The sequence below is a fragment of the Rattus norvegicus genome, chromosome 5 (genome assembly GCF_036323735.1).
Source record: "Rattus norvegicus strain BN/NHsdMcwi chromosome 5, GRCr8, whole genome shotgun sequence".
NCBI classification, from domain to species: Eukaryota; Metazoa; Chordata; class Mammalia; order Rodentia; family Muridae; genus Rattus; species Rattus norvegicus.
Genome location: NC_086023.1, coordinates 54,108,800 through 54,132,866, shown reverse-complemented (window position 1 = coordinate 54,132,866; position 24,067 = coordinate 54,108,800). Strand labels below are relative to the sequence as shown.

At 40.6% G+C, this 24,067-nt stretch overlaps 1 protein-coding gene across 3 annotated transcripts; it reads left to right on the top strand.

Moving 5' to 3' along the window:
* Window positions 1–79: 79 nt before the first annotated feature.
* On the top strand, window positions 80–19,794 carry C5h6orf163 (similar to human chromosome 6 open reading frame 163). 3 transcript variants are annotated; one of them, XM_063288522.1, is made up of 7 exons: window positions 80–854; window positions 9,744–9,824; window positions 11,038–11,164; window positions 12,955–13,049; window positions 14,974–15,081; window positions 16,842–17,044; window positions 19,288–19,794. In XM_063288522.1, the coding sequence occupies exons 3-7, from the start codon at window positions 11,155–11,157 to the stop codon at window positions 19,718–19,720; spliced, it is 849 nt and encodes a 282-aa protein (XP_063144592.1). In that variant the 5' UTR covers window positions 80–854; window positions 9,744–9,824; window positions 11,038–11,154; the 3' UTR covers window positions 19,721–19,794. The 3 variants fall into 3 exon arrangements, with proteins under 3 accessions (XP_063144592.1, XP_575796.2, XP_006238065.1); XM_575796.7 differs by lacking the exon at window positions 11,038–11,164 and having other exon boundaries at window positions 3,286–9,824; XM_006238003.5 differs by lacking the exon at window positions 80–854 and having other exon boundaries at window positions 9,716–9,824.
* The last annotated feature ends 4,273 nt before the right edge of the window (window positions 19,795–24,067 follow it).

Genomic DNA, 24,067 nt, shown 5'->3' with positions numbered 1-24,067 from the left:
AGAAGAGCAAGTGGCGAATATTCTTGAATGCATTGGCACAAAAGAAGACTTTCTGAAAAGAACAGCATTACTGCAAGCACTAAGATAGACAATTATTAATAAGTGGGATCTCCTGAAACTGAAAAGCTTCCATAAGGCAAAGGGCACTGTCATTTGGACAGAGCAGTAGCCCACAGAATGGGAAAAGACTTTTTACCAACTCCACATCCCTTAGAGGACTAATATGCAAAATATAAAACAGAAGTCAAGAAACTAGACATAAGAACCCAAGTATCCAATTAAAAGATGGTACAAATCTAAACAATTCTCAATAGAGGCTGAGAAACATTTAAAGAAATGTTCAACTCCCTTGCCACCAGGGAAATGCAAATCAAAACTATTTTGAGATTCCATCTCACACATCTCAAATGGCTAAAATCAATAGCATAAGTTGATAGCTCATGCTGCTAAGGATATGGAATAAAGGGAACAGTCATCCATTGCTGGGGGAGTGCAAACTTATATAGCCACTATAGAAATAAAGAGAGTGGTTCCACAGAAAGGAAAACACCTACCTCAAGACCTAGGTATACCACTCCTAGGTGTATACACAAAAGAACTCTACATCCTACTACGGAGGCACTTGCTCAACCATGTTCATTGCTACTCTATTCATAATAGCTAGAAATTGGGAACAACCTATATGTCCTTCAACAGAAGAGTGGATAAAGAAAATGTGGTACATTTACACAATGGAGTATTTCTCAGCTTAAAAAAAAAAAAAAACGACATCATGAAATTTGTAAGCAAATGGATGGAACTAGAAAAAAAAATCATCCTGAGTAAGGAAACCCAGACATAGAAAGACAAACAAGGTATGTTTTATAAACATGGTATGTATTGGCCTATATGTGGATATTAGCCATTAAGCAAATGATAACCAAGATACAATCTATAGACCTAGAGAGATTAGGTATAGAAGAAGGGTCTAGGGTGGTGGTGCTGCATGAATCTCCCTGGGAGGGGAGGAGATAAAACAGATTTTGTGGGTGGACTAAGGTGGGGCAGGGGACAGGAATGAGAGGACCATGTAGGCGGGGCGGGGGGGGGAGAACATATGGAGAGAGACAGAATAGAGGGGTATTTGAGAGGTAGTATGGAAACTTAATATAGTAGAAACTTCCTAAAATATATGAAGGTGATCCTAATAAAGTCTCTAAATAATGGATGGCTGGGGTCCTAACTGGCCAGCTCTTGTCACCATGTGAAGTTTTTAGTACTGGGACTGGGTTACATCCAATTGAGTTGTTGGCCAAAGAGGTGCCATGAGAATCTACAAACAAGCCAGGCTGTTGCCAAGACTGTAGCTTGCTGTCCACAAACTGATAGCAAGGCCCCATTGCTGAAGACAGAGCCTACACAACTCATGGAGAGGTTGAGCTGGCACTTACAGAGGGCTTCCACCCAATGTTCTTGTATCTTTGGAATGGGGAGGTATTCTGCAGGCTACCAAAAAAGAAATTTAAGCACCAACCCAGCCATAAACCTTTTGCTCTACAATGCTGTCCCGACTGCAAAATATTTTAGGGCAATGGTGACACAACTTATGAAAGTAACCAATTGTGGTTTGAATAGGCATGGCCCCTATAGACTCCTGTGTTTGAATGCTTAGCCCATAGGGAGTGGCACTATTAGGAAGTGTGGCCTTGCTGGAGAAGATGTGGCCTTATTGGAAGAAGTGTGTCACTATGGGGCTGGCTTTGGGGTCTCCTATGCTCAAGCTATGCCCGGTATGGTACACAGTCTCCTGCTGCCTGCAGATCAAGATGTAGAACTCTCATCTCATTCTTTAGCATATGCCTGTCTGCACTCTGCCATGCCATGATGGGAACATCATGATGATAATGGACTAAACCTCTCCAGCCCCAATTAAATGTCTTCCTTATAAGAGTTGCCATGGTCATGGTGTCTCTTCACAGCAATGAAACTCTAAGAAACCAACCTGTCTGATTTGACTTAAAGCCTACTTCAGGAGATGGAACCCATCCCTGACACTGCTTAAGTGATCAAGAATCAGAGACTAGATATCTCAGAGACCTAGGGTAAAGTCAAATACTACTGGTCTTTAAAAAAAAAGCAATAAAATGACTCCTAGTAATATTCTGCTGTACTCATAGATTAGTGCCTTGCTCATCCATCATCAAAGAAGCTTCCTCCTGCTGCAGATAGGAACAAATATAGTGACCCATTGCCAGACACTAGGCAGGGAGAGAAAGAGACAGAGAGAGACAGAGACAGACAGATATAGGAAGATGAGACAGAGACCTTGGAATACACAGGTCTAAATGGGATGTCTCCATCAAATTCATCCCCTCAGAACTCAGGAAATCCCTGGAGAGAAGTATCAGCAAAAGGCAAAGGGGAGGAAGGGAACCAGGAAAACAATGAAGGCCCTCTAAATCGATTGAGCCAAGCTCATATGAGCTCACAGCTTATTGTAAAGCAGCAGCACAGGGCTGACATAGGTCTGCACCAAATCCTCTGCATATATATTATAGCTTTCAGTTTAGTATTTGTTTTTAAGGAATTTCTGATTTTTGTGTCCGCTCTTGAGGCTCTTTTCTTTCAATTGGGTTGCTTTGTCCAACTTCATTGTGGTGGTTTTGTTTTATCATATATTTTATTTTATGTTTTATTGTTAGCTCTTAGAAGCCTGTTATTTTCTATCAGAGACAGAAAGGGAGTGGATCCAGAGAGGGAGGTGAGGTGGGGCAGAACTGAGAGGAGTAGAGGAAGGGGAAACTAATCAGGACATAGTGTGTGAAGATAGAATCTACTTTCAGTAGGCATGAGTGGTATAGTGGTGCCGAAGAAGTCACTCAGTTGGTAAAGCACTTGCCACCCATACAAGAGGACCTGAGTTTGAATCCCAGAATCCCTTTAAAGCTAGACACCCTTGAATAAATCTATAATTCTGGTGTTCTCACAGTGAGCTGGGAGGTGAAGCAGCAGAATCCCCAAATACTCTTGAACCCCCTAGCCTGGCGTTCACCACAGAAACAACAAAGGAGACAAGGATTAACATCTTGTTTCTCTGCCTTCCACATATACACTACACACTTGTCCTCACACACATCACATGTCTTAAACTCGAAATGGTTTTACTTTTCTTTAGTTAATTACTGCCTAGATTGTTTTTATTAATAGTTGCAATGATGTTATACACACAAGACCAAGTGTTTTCTTCTCTTAAACTAGTTTTATTTTTATTATCACAAAGTTTTGTGTTTTTTTTTCCTTTATCAGGATGGCAATTAACTCTAGCTCCAAGCTTCTCTCAGGAATGACATCAGTGCAAAAGTTTCTGAGTTCATCACGAAGCATCATGTCCCTACTTTTGTTTGGTATAGAGCTTTAACCATCAAGTTATTACCATCTGTTTTCATGGATATTAGAGAAAATTCAGTCAAATTACATTTTAAATATCTGCTAGTAGTCATTCATTGTTCAACCAAGAGACTGCCTGCATAAGAAATTAGCTAGGAATCATTTAGCATAAAGAATTATTGACCAGGCTGGAGAGATGGCTTAGTGGTTAAGAGCACTGACTGCTCTTTCAGAGGTCCTGAGTTTAATTCCCAGCAACCACATGGTGGTTCACAACTATCTGTAATGGGGAATTGATGCAATGGCCTCTTCTGATGTGTTTGAAGACAGTGACTATGTACTCACATAAAATAAATAAATAAATCCTAAAATAAATAAATAAAAATTATTGACCGACTCCCCTTCAGGCTGGCATCTTCTGCTGGGCCAGATCACCAGCTTCTCTGCTCCCCTGAAGACACCATAGCCTGAAGGCGTCCCTGAAGAACAGCTACACATAGGAAACAGCTTGACTGCTCTCCTGACGATGCAACAGTCTGAAGGCCTCTCAGGAGATCTGCTGAAGCCAGGGTAACAGGTCACCTCTGGAGGCCCCACAGGAGATCTGCTACAGCCAGGGCCACAGGCCTACCAGTAGACCTGAAGCAACACCAGGACACAAGAGGCAGGTTCTTGACAGACACCCAGACCAGCAAACACTGGCATAACCATGTGGCGAGAGGCAAGAACAAGACCATAAGCAACAAAAGCCAGTATACTTGGGCATCATCAGAACCCAGTTCTCCCAACATAGCAAGCCCTGAATACACCAACACACCTAAAAATCAGGAAGCTGATTTGAAATCCTATCTCATGAAGATAGTAGAGTCCTTTAAGGAGTATATAAATAACTCAATGAAAGAAATACAGGTAAACAGGTAGAAGCCCTTAAGAGGAAACAAATAGATTCCTTAAAGAAATACGGGAAAATACAAACAGGTGAAGGAATTGAACGAAGTGGTCTAAGACGTAAAAGTGGAAGTAGAAACAATAAAGAAAACACAAATAGAGGGAACCCTGGAAATGGAAAAGAGGTCCATTTCCTGACCTAGGAAAGAGCTCAGAAATTACAAATATAAGCATCACCAACAGAATACAAGAGATAGAAGAGAAAATCTCAGGTGTTAAAGCAACTTTAGAAGAAAGAAAATTCAAAACATAAAAAACTCCTAACAAAACATCCAGGAAATCCAGGACACAATAAGATGATCAAACCTAAGGATACTAGGTATAAAAGAGAGCAAAGAGATTCCCAACTTAAAGGGCCAGTAAATATCGTCAACAAAATTACAGAAGAAAACTCCCCTAACCTAGAGAAAGAGATGCCCATGAACATACAAGAAGCCTACAGAACTACAAATAGACTGGACCAGAAAAGAAATTCCTCCTGTCACATAATAGTTAAAACACCAAATGTACAGAGCAAAGAAAGAATATTAAAATTTGCAAGGGAAAAGGGCCAAGTAATGTATAAGGGCAGAGCTATCAGAATTACATCAGACTTAGCAACAAAGACACTAAAAGACAGAAGAGCCTGGACAGAGGTCATGCAGACTCTAAGAGAACACAAATGTCAGGCCAGGCTACTATACCCTGCAAAACTATAAATCATCATAGATGAGAAACCAAAATATTCCAGGACAAAACCAAATTCAAACAATATCTAGCTACAAACCCAGCCCTACAGAGGATTCTAGAAGGAAAACTCCAACACAAGGAGGGTACCTACACCAAAAAAAAAAAAAAAAAAAAGATAGGGCTGGAGAGATGGCTCAGCAGTTAAGAGCACCCAACTGCTCTTCCAGAGGTTATGAGTTCAATTCCCAGCAACCACATGGTGGCTCACAACCATCTGTAAAGAGATCTGATGCCCTCTTCTGGTGTATCTGAAGACAGCTACGGTGTACTTAGATATATAATAAATAAAATAAATCTTTAAAAAAAAAAGATATTAATTATCTCATAACAAAGCCAAAAGGAGAGAATCACATATACACATAATGCCACCTACAAAAACAAATGTAACAGGAACTAACAACCATCGGTCATTAATATCTCTCAATATTAATGGACTCAACTGACCTATAAAAAGACATAAGCTAACAGACTGGATATGCAAACAAGATGCAGCATTTTGCTGCATACAAGAAATACACTACCTCAGAGTAAAAGAAAAAAAGTCCTCCAGCAAACGATCCTGAAGAATCAAGCTGGAGTTGACATTCTGTTATCCAATAAAATAGACTTTCAACCAAAAATTATCAAACAAGATGAGAAAGGACACTTCATATTCATCAATGGAAAAATCCATCAAGAGAAAGTCTCAATTCTGAGCATCTATGCCCCAAATGCAAGGGCACCCACATTCATAAAAGAAACTTTACTAAAGCTCATATCACACATTGAACCCCACACAATAATAGTGTGAGACTTCAACACCCCACACTCACTAATGGATAGGGCATTAAAACAGAAACTACACAAAAACACAGTGAAAATAAAAGAGGTTATGAAACAAATGGATTTAACAGATATGTACAGAGCATTTGACCCTAAAATAAAAAAAAATACACTTTCATATCAGCACCTCATGGTACCTTCTCCAAAACTGACCATTATATAATCAACCACAAAACAACATTCAATGGATACAAGAAGTTTGAAATAATCCCATGCATCCTATCAAATCCCATGGCTTAAGGCTGGTCTTTAACAATGACAAAAACAATAGAAAACCCATATACCCATGGAAACCGAACAACTCTCTATTCAATGATAACTTGGTCAGGGAAGAAATAAAGAAATTAAAGGAATTCAATGAAAGCGAGGACAGAGTATATCCAAAATTATGGGACACAAAGTAGTGCTAGAAGGAAAATTTGTAGCACTAAGTAAAGAAATTGGAGAGATCCTGCATTAGCAACTTAGCACACCTGAAAGCTCTAGAACAAAAAGAAGCAAACACACCCAAGAGGAATAGATGGCAGGAAACAGCCAAACTCAAGGCTGAAATCAACCAAATAGAAATGAAGAGAACTATACATAGAATCAGCAAAACCAAGAGCTGGTTCTTTGAGAAAATCAACAAGCTAGATAAACTTCTAGTTAAACAAACTACAGGGCCCAGAAATGGTATTCAAATCAACAAAATCAGAAATAAAAAGGGAGACATAATACAGAAACTGAGGAAATTTAAAAAAATCAGATTCTACTACAAAAGCCTATACTCAACAAAACTGGAAAATCTAGATGAAATGGATGAATTTCTCGAAAGATACTATATACCAAAGTTAAATCAAGAGCAGCTAAACTATCTAAACAGGCCGATATCCCCTAAGGAAATAGAAGTCATTAAAAACCTCCACACCAAAAAAAAAAAAAAAAAAAAATGCCCAGGGCCAGGTAGATTTAGTGCTTAATTCTACCAGACCTTCAAAGACGACCTGATACCAGTATTCCTCAAACCATTCCATAAAATAGAAACAGAAGGTACACTACCTAATTCATTCTGTGAGGCCACAATTACTCGGATACCTAAATCACACAAGGACCCAAGAAAAAAGAGAACTTCAGACCAATTTCACTTATGAATATCAATGTGAAAATACTCAATAAAATTCTTCCAAGCCGAATCCAAGGATACATCAAAGCCATCATTAAACATGATCAAGTAGGCTTCCTCTCAGGGATGCAAGGTTGGTTCAATGTATGAAAATCCATCAACGTAATTCACTATATAAACAAACTCAAAGAAAACAATCACATCATCGTCTCCTTAGATGCTGAAAAAGCACTTGACAAAATACAACACCCCTTCAAGTATTGGAGGGATCAGGAATTCAAGGCCCATACCTAAACATAACAAAAGCAATTTACAGAAAACCAACAGCCAACATCAAATTAACTGGAGAGATACTTGAAACAATCCCACTAAAATCAGGGACAAGACAAGGATGCCCACTCTCCCTATATCTATTCAATATAATACTCAAAGTTCTAGCTAGAGCAGTAGACAACCAAAGGGGATCAAGGGGATATAAATTGGCAAAGAAATTAAGGTATCACTTTTTGCAGATGATATGATAGTATACATATGAGACCCCAAAAACTCTGCCAGAGAATTTTTACAGCTGATAACTTCAGCAAAATGGCTAGATATAAAATTAACTCAAATAAATCAGTAGCCTTCCTTTATACAAATGATGGATGGGCTGAGAAAGAAATTAGGGAAACAATACCCTTCACAGTAGTCACAAATAATATATAAAGTATCTTGGGGTAACTTTAACCAAACAAGTGAAAGATCTGTATTACAGAACTTCCAGACTCTCAAGAAAGAAATGAAGGTTCAGGTCCTTAATAAAACCAAACCTACTGGAAACACTGTGTGACACAGTCAAGCAAATGAAAACAATTTCAATAGCTTCATCTAATCAGCAGAACAGATGTTTGTAGCAGGCTGAATTGCTAAAGCTAATTTCTCTCTAAAATGATAGGAACAAATTACTTTTGTTCAAAACACATATGTCTGAGTTAGGGTTTTACTGCTGTGAACAGACACCATGAGCAAGGCAACCCTTATAAGGGCAACATTTCATTGGGGCTGACTTACAGGTTCAGAGGTTATGTGCATTATCAAGGTGGGAACATGGCAGCATCAAGGCAGGCATGGTTCAGGAGGAGCTAGGAGTTCTACATCTTATCTAAGGGCCTCTAGGAGAAGACTGGCTTCCAAGGTAGCTACGATGAGGGCCTTAAAGCCTGTGCTCACAGTGACACACTTCCTCCAACAAGGCCATGCCTACTCCAACAAGGCCATGCCTACTCCAACAAGGCCACACCTCCTAATGGTTGCCACGCCTTGGGCCAAGGAGATACAAGCCATCATACCAGCCATGATAAGCTGGTGTGGTAGCATGTGCCTGTAATTATAAGGTAAGAGAAGGTATAAGGTATAAGGGTGGCCTACAAATCAATTTCCAGGCAAGCCACAGTGATGTAGGTAAGCCCTGTCACAAGCAAACAAAACCCTCAAAAGTGTCCCGTCTCTGCCTCTGCTTGCAGCTTAAGATGTGATTTCTCCAGCTGCTCTACCACCATGCTTCTACTCCATCACCACAGACTCTTAACCCTCTGAAACCATAAGCCAACGGAACGCCTCCTATAATTCTTCATGGCATTTTTATTCCAGCAATAAAAATGTGACCAAGCTGTCCATCCCAATCTGAAAATCAGGCTTGGTAATTGTGAATACTGACTTAATGACAGTAAAATTTCCAATAGAATCCCACTACATTTCCCAGTTCTACTCTCCTGCCACCAAAGCACATTCACAGTTACCTGAAAATGATTCAGAGACTGCGTCCACTGTCCATTAATTAAAAAAGCACACTTAAGACATGGCCAACTGAATGTTCCCTCCCACAGTCAGATCCTGACAGTTGGCCCCTGTGAGTAAGTATACAGTAGAAAGGACCTTGTGTCTCTGATCACATGTAGGATTTGTGATGACAGGGTCAGCCTGGTTCATGTGGAGATGTACAACACTGGTTCTCAACTTTCCTAATGCTACGACCCTTTCATACAGTTCCTCACGTTGTAGTGATCCCCTACCATAAAATTACTTTCATGACTACTTCAAAACTGTAATTTTGTTCCTGTTATGAATTGTAATGTAAATAGAGATTTGCCAATACAGATTTTGTAGGGGGTCACAGCCAACAGGTCGAGAACTGCTGCTGGTCTACAAGGAACCAGCCCCCCTAGTATCTTGGTTTTAACCCTAAAATCATTTTGCATTCTGGCTTCCCAAAATTCCATAGGATAAATTGTGTTGTAGGTAAGTCGTGAAGACTGTGTTCACTTACAGCAGCAAGAGGCAACTCAAGGGAACGAACAGCAGCTATATCTGCTCTCACTTGGCATTATTTCAGGTTGCTTTTATGAGCAAAGCTTGTCTTACCTAGCAACAGTTGTTAAGTAAGTTGACAACTTAATGCTGGACCCTGGGAGGGAGAAACTACTCATCTCTGTCCAACCCAGTGCTCAACCTTGAGAGGCAGAGGCTGGTAAAACCATTCTTTAGACAAACAGCCACTGCCAAGTCACGATGAATTGTTTAGTTCTTGCCAGGCTCTAGTAGAATCTTGAAGCCCTGCCCCTCCCCCCTCCAGCTATAGACGTCTAGCTTCTCTTGAAACCATCATTATTTTTTTTTCTGATCCTGATATTATTTTAACTATAAGTAGTAAAAGATATCAGAGATTTAACTATGATCAGAAATCCAGATTTTACTAATTTTGTTTGCTGTGCTGTTTGCAATAAAATAATTCCACCAGCCCCTTTCGGGGAGACCTTCAAACGGATCCATGAGTACAAGCCATTTAAGACACGCTTCTACACTCACAAAGATATCCTGGGTAAGTGATTTTACCCTTTGGTGGGGTGGTGGTGGTGGTGGTGGTGGTGGTGGTGGTGGTGGTGGTGGTGGTGGTGGTGGTGGAATCCTTCAAGACAGGTTCTCTCTACATAGGTCTGGCTATCCTGGAACATATTCTGTGGGCCAGGCCAGCCTCTAGCTCACAGAAATCCACCTGCCTCTGTCTCTGAAGGGCTGGTGTTAAAGGTCTGTTGTGTGCCACCTTGCTCAGCAATAATTTTATTCCTTTTTTTTTTTTTTTTTTTTGTTCTAAGGTAGAATAGTAGCACCGGGTGTCATTTGTCTCAGGTTTTCTCTGTTTGAGGTTGCTGGTCTCTGTAGGAATTTCATCATGAAGTGTTAGCAAGTTGGAATATGGCTACTCTACTTAACAGTTTTATGAATGGGATAGCGTTTTCAGCCTCTCACTGTTTCCTGTTGTAAATAAGAACATTAATGTGTATCTTTTAAATTGTTTTGAAGTTTTAATGAAATATTGTAGCTATTTAACTCCTGGAACATCATAGTAAATGTGTGTTCTTTTCAACTTTGCCTATACTTGGGGACCTTTCCACACATATAAGACAGAAAATATCTAAATACCCAAATTAATGAGTGGAAGAAACTTAGCTGTTATTTTGTAGCTAGTGACAAAAGCAGATGCATACAAATAAAATAGGAATATTTACAACACACAGATATAGTATATAAGCAAATGAGTTAAAAATCATATTTCTGTTTCTCATTTACACCCAGAAAAGCTTCAATCTAATCCTAGATTTTATGTATATTTTTAAAGCACTCATACAGACAGAAAATGTATGTAGACGTCCATTTTTTACATTTGTTTGCCTGTATTTATTATTAAATCGTTATAAGTCAAATGAGTGAGAATTCTGCCTTCTTTATAAATAAAATCACACTGAAGTGTCTGTACCAGAGAATTTCACAGGACAGTGATTCTCTAGTCGCTGTTACAACCTCCAGGATCAGGCTCTACCACGTACATTTTTTTCTTACATCTTTAAAACACTCTTAGTATTGGAATAGTTTGAGTCATAGGTTTCAAAAAGGGATCAGAGAGTTCCCACAGATCCCAACTTTTCAAACCAATTTCTTATAATCTTGGTCCATTGTCAAAACTGGGGAGTTTGCACAATAAGAACTATGCTCTTAAGTCTGACACATAACTTACAAATCTCTTTCCCCCACAGAAGGGAAGTTAAGGTTTCCTGCAGTTAAGGCTGAGAACAAGAGACAATGATGATATGTAAACATTAGGAAGGATCCCAGCACCTACATTTGCATTACATTCTGAATGTACACAGCGGATGTACACAGGTGGGGATTTTATAATATAATCTGCAACCATCTCTATAACAGCGCTTACTGCCTCACGTTTTAAGACTCACTTGTGTGGTGGGGGCACTGGAGAGAGGACAGCAGTTAAGAGCCCTTGCTGCTCTTGCAGAGGGCCCACCTTTGGTTTCCAGCACCCACATCAACTGTAACTACAGCTTCAGGGATCTCCTGCCCCGACGGTGCCTGAACATACTTAGACACACCTCCACACGAGTTAAAACAACAAAAATAAATCCTTTAAAAAAACAATACATTTAAAAATATGAATTAGTGATCCAGTGGTAGCGTTTAATTCCACAGAATATATCTTTCAGCTGTAGATGGTGGAAGCGACTTAGAGCAAGTCGCATAAATTTGTGATGGAATTTCTTGATCCTTTTAACAAGGATGCAAGGTATAATCGGTCATCAAGACTTCAGTCTGCCATGAGCACACTCAGTGCATTGGCTGGGCTGGTACTGCAGTCAGGCCTACTCCAGCATCTAGAAAAGGATGCGAATACAAATGATCCTAACATCTCTTAGCCCCAGTTTAGAAATCCCAGAGGGAAAGAAGCTATTTTCTCCTTATGTCTTCCGTGCAAAAAATTAGAGAAGAGTGTAGCTTGAATATGTGCCAGATTACAAACTAGTTTATAGAAGGAAGGAGGGAGGGAGGGAGGGAGGAAGGAAGGAGGAAGGGAGGAAGGGAGGAAGGGAGGAAGAAAGGAGAAAGGGAAAGAGGGAGGGAGAGAGGAAGGAAGGGAGGGAGGGAGGAAAGAAGGAAGGAAGGAAAGAAGATGAGGCTATTAGCTATCTTCATAGAAGGAAGGAAGGAAGGAAGGAAGGAAAGAAGGAAGGAAAATGATGGTATTAGCAGTCTTACCATGACAGTCAAGTGAGGGAGTTGTTAAGAGAAGAAAGGCCTCTACCACAGCAGGATATGTTGAGAAACACACATGTCTACAGCATCTTACTGTAAGAATTTTCATAGCAATTTTAAGGCCATCTCAGGGGAGAACGTGTGCCAACCCTGAGACCAGACCAAAGAGCTCAGATCTTAGCTCTAGGTCCAGAATTGTCCCCGCCTCTCTGACTTTGGGTGTCTCTCTACCTCCCCTAGAGTCACACTTTGAGGGAAGATGGTAATTTGGAACATTATAATGAAAAGGTCAGATTAAATCACTGACAGAGTGATAATAAACTAGAAACTTGGTGCACTCCACCACTGACAGAGTCAAAAAGACTGGCACATTAGTGAAAGGCATATACATAATGTATTAAAGAAAGCACCTTGACAGAGCAGGGAGACAGGAGGTGAGTGAGGCTCTAAAGCCTTGTGAATCTGTGTTCTGCTTCGAGTGTGTCACAAATTGCAGGGCATTTACCTTTCATTGCCTGCTGTTTGCACTGGGTGTGATGAAAGATGACGAACTCCATTCAGGCCTATGTGGTGGGTTCCATCTTGATCAGTTAGTGAAAGGCTTCTCCTTCCAATGAGTATCTTTAAAGAAGAGATCGCGGCAGGGTGGTGGTGGCGGTGGCGGCGGCGGCGGCGGCGGCGGCGGCGGCGGCGGCGGCGGCGGCGGCGGCGGCGGTGGTACAGCTGAGAGGAAAGTTGCGTGCTTAGCATGATGTGTCCAATTCTTAGTGCCAAAAATACTGTAAACGATTGACATCACCTAAAAAGATGTGACTTGTAGACAGCTCGCACAAATAATTTGACTAGTGATAGAAAGGCAAGCCAGAGAGCAGTCTACAGCCTGTAATCATTTCTCTCCAAATGCACAGAAATTGGGGACAGTATTCTGAACCAAGAAGAGCAGTTTCAAGAGGCTGCGCTCAAGGAAACCATTAAAAAAGCGGAAGCCAAAGTGTGGGAAAAGGTAACGGAACTCCGAGATGACCCCGAGTCATGTTTCCTCCTGCTGCATTTATCTAAATCTGTAAATTCAGAATAGCAAGGAAGAGATAGACCACAGTGTCCTGACAAGCCGGACTCTTGGGCATATTTTTGCCCTCTGGATTCTTGGCTTCTTTATCGGTGAAGAGGGATAGTATTAACTCCCTTCTCAAAGCATTGGTGAGAGGGTTCGATCAAAGAATGCACTTGACACGAGGTGAAACTTAGTAAGAAGCAGGTCCAGTCAAGAACCTTCTTCCTTCTAAGTTTTTCTCTGCATGGATGACTCTGGACACTTTATTCTCATTTGACTGAAACTTAAAAGGGGGGGAATCTTTGTTGTAAATTGTTTATTATGGGCTTTTATTTTCATTAGGGACCATCAATATGTACACCATGTAATAAATACTTCTGAACTAAATGCCCGTTTCCCCCAAATGCCTTATTGTCACCAACTCTCCTTACTTACTGTCTTTAAAGTCCTTGGGGCTTCTAGTCACTGTGGTGCATTCCTACAGTCCCAGCTGTGGAGGCTGAGGCAAGAGGAGGCTGAGGCAGAGGGAGGCTGGGGCAGGGGGAGGCCAGAGCAGGACAAAGCTGGCAAGACTAAGGCTAACCTGCACAATCTAAGAAGGGACCCATGTGAAAGAAACAAGCAAATAAAACAAAAGCCCACGTATCCTGGATACATGGCTGCAGAGAGCCGGGGGCTGTTTGAAGATTGGAGACATAACTACTGCTTTACTCATAGTAGCAACCAGAGTGAAGCCTCAAACCTGTAGCCATCGGTTTTTCCAATCACAGACGGATTGGAATAAATGACCATCTAAAGAGAATTAAAGCTCTTTTGGATGAGATAAGGCATGATTCCTAAGAATCCAGTAGTAATAAAAATCCAATGGTAAGAGCCATCAGTTACTTAAATAGCCCAGTATACTATTTGAATATAAGCTGACTGTGGGCCTGAGTATTTCTCTAAATAATCTAAGTTCTTTACTGACTGCCTGATGAAGGGACCTCAGGGGATTCATGCTCCCTGCATAGCCTTTCAGTTTTATGTGTCTGTTTTTTTCTCTGTTTTCTAGATTAACATACTCAGCTGCATATATATACATATACACACACACATATACACATACACACATATACACATACATCATATACATAGACACACACATCATACACATACACATCATACACATACACATCATACACATACACATCATACACATACACATCATACACATACATCATATACAGACATAGACATACACATAATACGCATACATCATATAATACACATATACATACACACATATACATATATACATACATCATGTACACATATACATCATATACACATACACTACACATATATATCATATACACATACACAAACACATATGCAAATACATCATATATACATACACATACACATATACATCATATAAATATACATATACATCATACACATACATCATATACACATGCACATACACATATACACATACATCATATACACATGCATCATATACATATACACATATGCATATACATAAACACAGATATACACATATACATCATACATTATACATTATGCATTATACATTAACACTATGTACTATACATTATACATTATATGTTGTACATTATACATTATAGTTTCCCTGTTTTTAATAATTCCTAAAGCAGCAAAGGTAGCCCAGGGCTCAGGGTGTTATGTGCATCTGGCTAAAGCAGCTACTGTGGGAAGTAGGGGTAGAAACAGTGTAGTTAGGGACTCCATGATGGGTGCTAGCTTCCATTAAGCAGGAACACTTCACTTACCAACTTCTTCAACACTGACCAGCTTCTTCTCTATGCTTAACCAGAAATATTAATAGATACATGAACTTTTTATTTCTAAGGCTGAAACGCTCCAAAGACAAGCAGTGGATCAAGCACTTGAAGATGCAGATGCCAGACACAAATTTGAAATTCGAGTTCTGGAAGAACAACATCAAAAAGACTTAAAGGTTCTCTCTATAAGGATTTGTGCATTATCTTTTTTTTTGGAGCATTTAAGTTAGTAAATAGAAAATGCTTCTATTAGTTGACATGGGAAGAATGGGCAAAGCAGTCATTAGTAAAGTCCAGTGAGTATTTCATAAACGTTGGGAGGGAACCTTGGATATAACCTCTGTAATAGCACTTTCATGGCACGCAGCATTGTCAGAATTAAATAACTGAGTATATGATCAGCTGTTTCACTGACATGACCACATGATATGATCTGGTTCACTGACATGAGCACAGCCTCCATAGGGGCAGTCTGGCCTGCATCTATGCTAGCCCTGTTCAGTACTGTGCTTTGATAAGGCAGAGACTCAAAACATTGAATCAATAGATCAACCCGTCTCTTCCTTCTGGGCTTTTGGTTCCATACTTTTTCCTAAATTTCCTTTTTTTTGAGCCAAATTTGAAGCAAGCTTTAATTAAACATTGGCCAGGATGATGGACTCTGGTTAGGTCAATTCCTGGGTTCTTAGGAAACGCTGAGGAGTCACATTTTACAGAGGCTTCATGTCCACAACAATGTGCTACATAATGACACTTCAACATACACATGTGTGCACTGTATCTGTAAGTATACATCCTATGTGGAGAATGTTACCTCCAAACCCTCTCTTCTCTTTCTCACCCCTCCTAATAGTTTTGTTTCTCTGGATAGTTTTCTTTTACTTTCATATCACATATACATACATGATTTTATGTACTGCACATGACAGGAAGTATGATATTCCTTTATGAGACCAGATTAATTCATAATCACCTCTAGTTGCATCAATTTCCCTGAAATCAACAACAACAAAATCCATTGGGTATTCATACATTTCCCTTATCCTTTCCTCTGTGGTTAGATACTGAGACTGGCTAAGAGGAACTTTGTAACTTGCAAACTCATCAACATTGCAAGCAGAGAGATTCACTAAATTCAATATCTCTGTCATAAAACCTGTTGGAAAAACCAGAGTACAGAACTATCATCATATTTGTACAGAACTGTCTCCAAGGGATAGACAGGAGGACTAGATACATGGGCAAGGCTACAGGAAAATGGCAGACATCCCAATAACGTGATGGACAATCAGTTTAGAAAACTACAGGCCTGTTTTTTCAACAAGGAGCACATAGCATATACAAATTTTGTGCCAAATAAGGTTAAATGAACTGTCCTTGTCCTAGGACCAACAGGGAAAGGGAGCTATGCACAACACACACACACACACACACACACACAGAGAGAGAGAGAGAGAGAGAGAGAGAGAGAGAGAGAGAGAGAGACAGAGAGAGACAGAGAGAGAGACAGAGAGAGAGACAGAGACAGAGAGACAGAGAGAGAAGAGATATTTTGAATATTTTAGTTAACTGAAACAATTCCATGTGATTGATTCACAACTACTTTTAAATCACCTGTTTAATAGATGTTCACTATGTCAAGTAAGTGATGGTTCTCTCCTCTTAGTCTTCATTTTAAGACATTGAACATGTTGGACTGGAGAGATGGCTCAGTGGTTAAGAGCACTGACTGTCCTTCCAGAGGTCCTGAGTTCAAATCCCAGTCAACCACATGGTGGCTCACAACCATCTGTAATGGGATCTGATGCCCTCTTCTGGTGTGTCTGAAGATGGCTACAGTGTACTCACACACATGAAATAAACAAATAAATCTTTTTTTAAAAAAGACATCAAACCTGTAATATCTAGATCCACTTTTCCATTCCCTTTCTTTAAGGCTCTAGAAGCTAAAACCAAGGTGGAGATGATTCAGCAGATGGATGACGAGCTGAAGAGGGAGCACACGGCTGCGGAACAGCGCATGGTCCATCGGATCCAGAGGATCATGATGGAGTGTCACCGGGAGAAGATGGAGGCCGTGCAGAAAGCCAGGGAAGAGGAGAGAGAGATTGCGCAGAAAGTTATCGAGGACCAGAGAAGGTACTCCAGAGAACGCATCTGCAGATTAGCACGTGACTTGGCTAAACTCCCCCTAGAGAAAGAAACAAGGCCAAGGCATTGAACTGAGGCACTGCCCACCATTTCCTGGTTTCATTGTGCGATATATCAAATACTGATATCCACAGACATAGGAGAGAGGAAGTGGGGGGTGGGGGAGAAGGGGAGAGAGGGCGATTTAAGAGAAATGGTAGCCTAAGTGCTTAAGTATCTAGCACAGCCCAAGGGATTGAAAGCTTCCAACAGGCCTGGAAAGTCCCTTATTTCATTCTCAGTCATGCTCCATCCCTTCTCTGCAAACAGCGACCCTCTCAGCATTATTTTCCTTGTGAAGTAGCTCCAGTATTAAAAGGCTGAGAAGAATCAATAAACACCTTTCTATAAACACTTAAGGGTCATTGTATCCAGGCTAGCTCACACACTGTTGTGGGTGTTTCCTTTGCAAACTAATAGATGACTATGTTAAAATATTGACTTTATGGAAATGTGAGGGAGACACACAAGTCTCTACTTACTACTTCTTGCACATTGTTTGTTTCCCAAAAACAGTTCCTATAACAAGGACTATATCCTTGATATATGTTAACATTATATATATATATATTGTTATATATATTGTTATATATATTGATATATATGTTAAATTATATTAATATATTTATATATATATATCCAGAAATAAACTCATTCCTTGTCAAGAGGATGACGTTATTTCTTTTTTTCCCTCTTTCCCTAGTGAGTGTCTTATATGAGTTTTAATATGTAGAGTGTCACAATATGATAAAATAACGTGAAAAACAGCTGCGTTTGAAGCCATACATAAAAGAGTTTTGCAAATGAACGTAAACCTATGCCAGTCTTTTCACCAAATATATTATACTTGGAGAGAATATTTTAATATTTTTTCATGAAAGTATTTGTGTTAAAGTATAACCAATTTATTGTTGTTTCACATTGATTGATAAATGTATTTTTGATTGTCTGTCTTTTAGCCCCTAATTCTGTTAACATCAATAGAAAAGGCTTAAATAAATTATTTTTTTGATTTCTCAGTAATTTTGAGTATAAAAGGATTTTGGTTCTGTAATCAGAAAGTTAGAGATAATTTATAATTAAATATAGCTCAGGTTAGGTCGATGAAATGTAAAGCCAGCCTATGAGTATAAAGTTTGCTTCCTTTTATCCTATAGATGAGGAACTAGGGTTTGGTGGCTCTGGCCTATAATCCCAGCTCCCAGCACTCAGGTGGATCAAAAGTTGGAGGTTAGGACCAGGGAGTTTGCTGTGAGATTTTGTTTCTGATAATGTCAGAAACTACACCCATAAAGCCTTGCCAACATGACTGCCTAACATGAGTCAAACAAGAGCAACAATAGGCATTGAAAGTGGACAGGAGAAAACCCACGAAGCGTCACATCTACTCTCAGGACTGCAGGCAACCGAGGAATGCTGAGAGCAGGAGAAAGAGCCCTCCCCAGGGAGGAGAACAGCAAGTGGTTACCCAATACCAAGCAATCGGCTGAAACACACAAGAAGTAACATTTTACATATCGGGCAGGTTCTATTTAGGAATACACACACACACACACACACGCACGCACGCACGCACACACACACACACACGCACGCACGCACACACACACACACGCACGCACGCATATACATATATATATATATTCACATATGCATATAACAATGAAAAGGCCATAATTTGAAAGAGAGCAAGGAGTGGTGTGTGGGGGATTCAAAGGGGCCAAAAGGGAGAGAGAGTGTAATTATATTATAATGTCAAAAATAAAAGAGTCAGACGTCAGTCTGAGCTACGTAACTGGTCCAAGTCTACTCAAAGCAACAGAAACCAAACATTAATGATACTGTCTCAAAGAAATAAAAATCGGCAGAATTGGTATGAGGACCTTCTTTACGGGTTTAGGACTCTAACCTTGTCTCTTCAATTTTTTTTAAGTACAATGACCAGAGTGAACTCAGATTCTCCATGCTGCCATTAGACAACACACTAGCTGTTTTGCCCCAGCCCACAGCAGAGAAGCTGATGGGCAGTCTCTGAGAACTATTTCTAAATTGATTGTTAATAGCTGATATGGTCCGAAAGCTCACGCATACCAGGTCTCTCAGGTTAACGACGCCTCTGGGATCCATGGTAAATTTGTTGTGTTTTTAGTGGCTAGTTGATCTAATTGGTAAACTTGTGTGATCTTTTGTAGCATAGTCCTGGAGGAACTTGTGACTACTGGTGTAACAGCTATTAAAGACCAGAAGGCCAGCTTGGGTCAGTTGATCAAAGCAAAGGAGCATGAAATGAATGTCTACTACGGCATTGCTCAAAGGCAGAAGCAAGAAGAAGTGCAAGAAGTGCTTCAAGAGAAAGAAAAAACACACCAGGCCACCCTTGACAATGTGATGGGCAAACTGGTCAATACCCAGGGGGAGCTGCTGTCGGTGGCAAAGCAACTGGGAATCATGACAAACTGGAAAGATTTTCTGGAGGAGGAATTACAGGAAACCAGGGCCGCATTTCAGAAGTATATCAATTACACCTTTCCCAAGCTCACCCCGGGACATGCCGACTTCATTCTGCCAGAAAGAAAGAAAACGCCTTCCAGGCTTGCTAAGGAAACTGATAAGAGTACTGATTAGAGGTCATTGGCCAAAAGGCCACTAGAAAAGACGTCATTCCGAAACTAAATAAATGTACTCAAAACCGACTGTCACTACGTGGTCAGAGTGCTGTTGGGCAGTAAGAATTTTCACCTTCCTTTTAAAATTGTCATAACAGTTATAGATATCTGTTTTTCTTTTCTTCCCTTCTTTCCTTCTTTCTTTCTTTCTTTCCTTCCTTCCTTCCTTCCTTCCTTCTTTCTTTCTTTCTTTCTTTCTTTCTTTCTTTCTTTCTTTCTTTCTTTCAGTAATGAAGTCTCATATGGCATTTTCAAACATTGTGTCCTGATGTTCTCTGCCCTCTTCTCTCTCTCTCTTTCTGTGGTGTGAATGTTTTCATGGAAAACTGAAATATTCAAAAGCATATTCCGAGGCACGCTGAGCACCACCTCTACCTGCTGATCGGAGACAAACTAATTAGGAAGGGGAAATGGTGTTTCGCACACTCTGGTACCGGCCTGATTTGTTTCTGCTTCAGACCCGTAAGCACACTCACATTTGTTCCAGTTGAAAATGAGGAAAGATTATGCTGTGTGCTGTAATCTGGAGAAGGAAGATTAGTGTTTAACAAAAACATCAAGTTTCATCAAATACGATAAGGCACATTTTAAGTTCTTGGCCTTGCATATAAATAATTTGGAGAGGATCCATTCATATTTTTGTGTTGTGAAAGAAAATTGTCTATAGAAGTTAGGGATCGTGAGTCCTCTATACCTGACCCTCATGTCCTGTGACTCAAAAGTCCTGGGCCAAGAATTCCAATAATTACTTAACTAAACATTTTTAAGTCCATGCTTTTAAGTAGGTTTAGAATTTTTACATGAGCACTGTATTATGTCATTTCTACTGTTTCCTCTCTCCCCTCCAACCCCTTCCGTGTCCTCCCACTCCCTCTCAAGTTCATGACTTCATCTAGTGTTGCTTATATGCACACATGTTTAGGGATGACCATTTTGGATCAGATAACCTACCAGGGCTCATTCCTCTACTGGTCCCAGTTGAATGCCTGTATCTCTTCACCTAAGGGTGGGACCTTATGAAGTTGTCCTCTCTCCATGTCAGCATGTCAATGGGTATGGTCTTTGCAGCTCTTATGCAGGCAGCCATATTGTCAAGGGTTCATGGGAGTAACACCCATGCCCTGTCCAGAAGAAACCATGCCACAGACGTTGTCCTGGTCCTCATCAGCCAGAATCAATGGAGACAAGTTATGATTCACTGACAACTTCTAAAACTATGAGCCAAAATAAATCTTTCCTCCTTTTATTGGTTTTCTCAGGCTACTTTGTGTCCAAGTGGCAGAAGGTTGCCTTACACTTAGGCTGCTCAAACATTGGCAAAGATGGGGTTTAGCTTATAGGCTACACAGATTATAGGGCCTTGATCTATACGATAATATCACACATATCGACGTTTATGGAAGATTTTCTGACAAACTAATTCTCCCACGGAATAGAGATGATTAGAATGTTCAAGTTAACTTAAAGGAAAAGTTCTCTGCTGGAATAAACTGCTTCCTCTAGTCTCACTAATAATCCTAATAATCACTGACTCGCTGGGGCCTTGTGTGTCTGATGAACTAATTACAAAAATTGGCAGGAAACACTAGACCTTCTCCATAGCTAAGATGAGCTCAGGGCTCAATAGAGGGCAGAGACCAAACATGTTTCCCAGAAGTGAATCCCAGGAAGCACTGTTTAAAGTGTACCAACAGAGTAAGAAAGAGTTTGTCTTAAAAAATAAAAATTAATACACTAGCCAGGGCTCTGGCTGCAGTGACAAAGTTTGCAGTCTGTGACAGTGATCACAGACATGTGGCTCTGCATATTGTTTTTTCATGCAGGGTGGTCAATGAACTTCCTGCCATTTAGAACCCCAGATTACATTATCTGGAAACAAAATGTGCATCCCGTATGCCTAGTCTGTGTTCACAGGCAAATGTGCACAGGCATTGAGTACGGTCAATGCCTCTCATCTAAAAACTCTAACCAAATGTAGCTGGATTGTGGCCAACACCTACAGATATATTCACATAGAGACCTTGGACTTCCTGCAGCCTGTTCAGGTCTATCTCAATCTACTTGGTCTAATACAACAAAACATAAATTGGGAAGTTTATAAACAGCAGAAATTTATCTCTCCCAGTTTAGAGAAATCCAAGATCAAAGCATTAGTACATAGAGCATCTGCAGAAGGGAAGAACGATCTCTAGGGCCTTCTCAATAAGGACGATAATTCCACTTAAGAGGTCTCATCCTATATGACATAACCATCTCCCAGAGGCCTCATAACCTAATACCATCCTACCAGTGAGTAGGTTTTTTTAAACATGAACTCATATGGATTTGGAGAAGAAAGAACTATGAACAGGACTTGAGAGCAGTCTTCCTAAAGCAACTACCAGAAAGGAGAGGCATCTTCCCCAAGGCAGTGACTGTCCTGGTTAGCCTTGATTGCCAACTTTGCACAGCCTAGAGTCATCCAAGAAAAGACGCCTTAACTAAAAAATGGCCCAGATCAGACTGCTCCATAAGCCTGTCTGTAGGGGGTGTCAACAGATGGGAATACATTGTAGAGTGTCTCCCTCTGGCACACATCCTATAAGATTAAACGTCTTGGCTTTCAGGAAGAAGTCATTTTCCACACAATATATTGCTCATAATTTCTAAATACCCTTGTAAATAATTATTCTTACCCAGTGCATATGAATGAAAATATATAGTTCAGGCATAGGCTGTGTGACCTTAGGCAAAAATCACTTCATCTCTCTGCTTCACTTTTTTAACCTAAGGAACATACTTAATAGCACCTGTCCAAAATCAATAAATAACTATTAAATTTATAAATTCAGTCTAAGTTTTCTATGGCCATTATAGTATCATACCAAACAGGTTTATCTGTCTTAATCCATTTGATAAATAGGGGACGTGATGTCTTTCTCGGGCCTTTTGACTTCCTGAAATATTAGTTGGCTGGAGTGAAGCATGAGCATCAGTCCCCAAGTTCCTCCCTCTAGATAAGCTACTGTGGGAGCAGCAACACGGCTTTGCAGTTTAGGCTTCGTTCACTAACTGCCAAACAGCAAGCTGTAAGGGTATGTGGCAAAGGGTGTGAATGTAAGGCCATAGCTTAGTCACCTGAATGGCCTAGAGCACTTAACATTTCGCCCCTAAGCCTCAGTTTCCTCTTTTGCAAAAGAGTAGCTACCTCACAAGGTTGAGAAAGAATGAAAAGAGTTAGTCAAGATTGGACACTTCTTAGAGTGCTGGTGTATGGGGCAGAACTTGCTATCTGCTTAGGTAGGGTTTACTGCCGTGAGCAGACACCATGACCAAGGCAACTCTTATAAGGACAACATTTAATTGGGGCTGGTTTACAGGTTCAGAGGTTCAGTCCAGTGTCATCAAGGAGGGAACATGGCAGAATCTAGGCAGATGTGGGACTGGAAGACCTGAGAGTTCTACCTCTTGTTCCAAAGGCAGTTAGCAGAGGACTGGCTTCCAGGCAGCTAGGACAAGGGTCTCAAAACCCACACTCACAGTGACACACCTACTCCAATAAGGCTGTACCTCATGATAGTGCCACTCCTGGGCCAAGCATATACAAACCATCACACTATCTTACACATCTTCATGAAGCAGCAACGTCGGAAAAAGTGCCAAGAAGGTGATGGCTCAAGGGCAGAGCAGGCTAGAGGCCCAGCAGGAGAGATTGCACAGCCTGGAGATACAGTCTCCTGGGACTGGGATAGACAAAGGCATGTTCCAAAAGAGATGGCTTTACCAAGACTGCTGGGTTGTTTTTAAACAAGTAGGAGCCAGATGCTGGAGTGAAAGCCTGCTGGCTTAGAGAGACAGAGAAAGCACCCAGCTGACCTTCCTCCTCAGCAGATGTCCCAGACAAAAATGTTCTCTTTCTCTACACTGTCTCAAAAACCCTTGAATCTGAATGTCCCTGCTTTCTGTTTCCTGTATATCTCTTTGTCCATCCTCCTGACTTCCTCTTCCTCTCCGTGGTTTATTTCTCTATGTTCACTCCCTGTCAAGTGGTTGATTGCTCTGCCTCTTAACCGATGGTTGTATTTATTTAATCCTGTTTACAATAAGCAGAAACCTCTTGGGTTAAAGGTGTGTGCTAGAACTGAGCCACACCACAACTAGAAACATTTCCCCCCCCCTGTGAACAACATAAGCTTGGCGTTCGCAGTGTGATCAAATACCCTACAGCTCTACTGAGAAGGGGGAGATTTGTTACAGCAGATCAAACGGTTAGTCCTAGCACATCAGGACTCTCTTTGATATAACAGCAACAGAGGTGTCTGTGCTA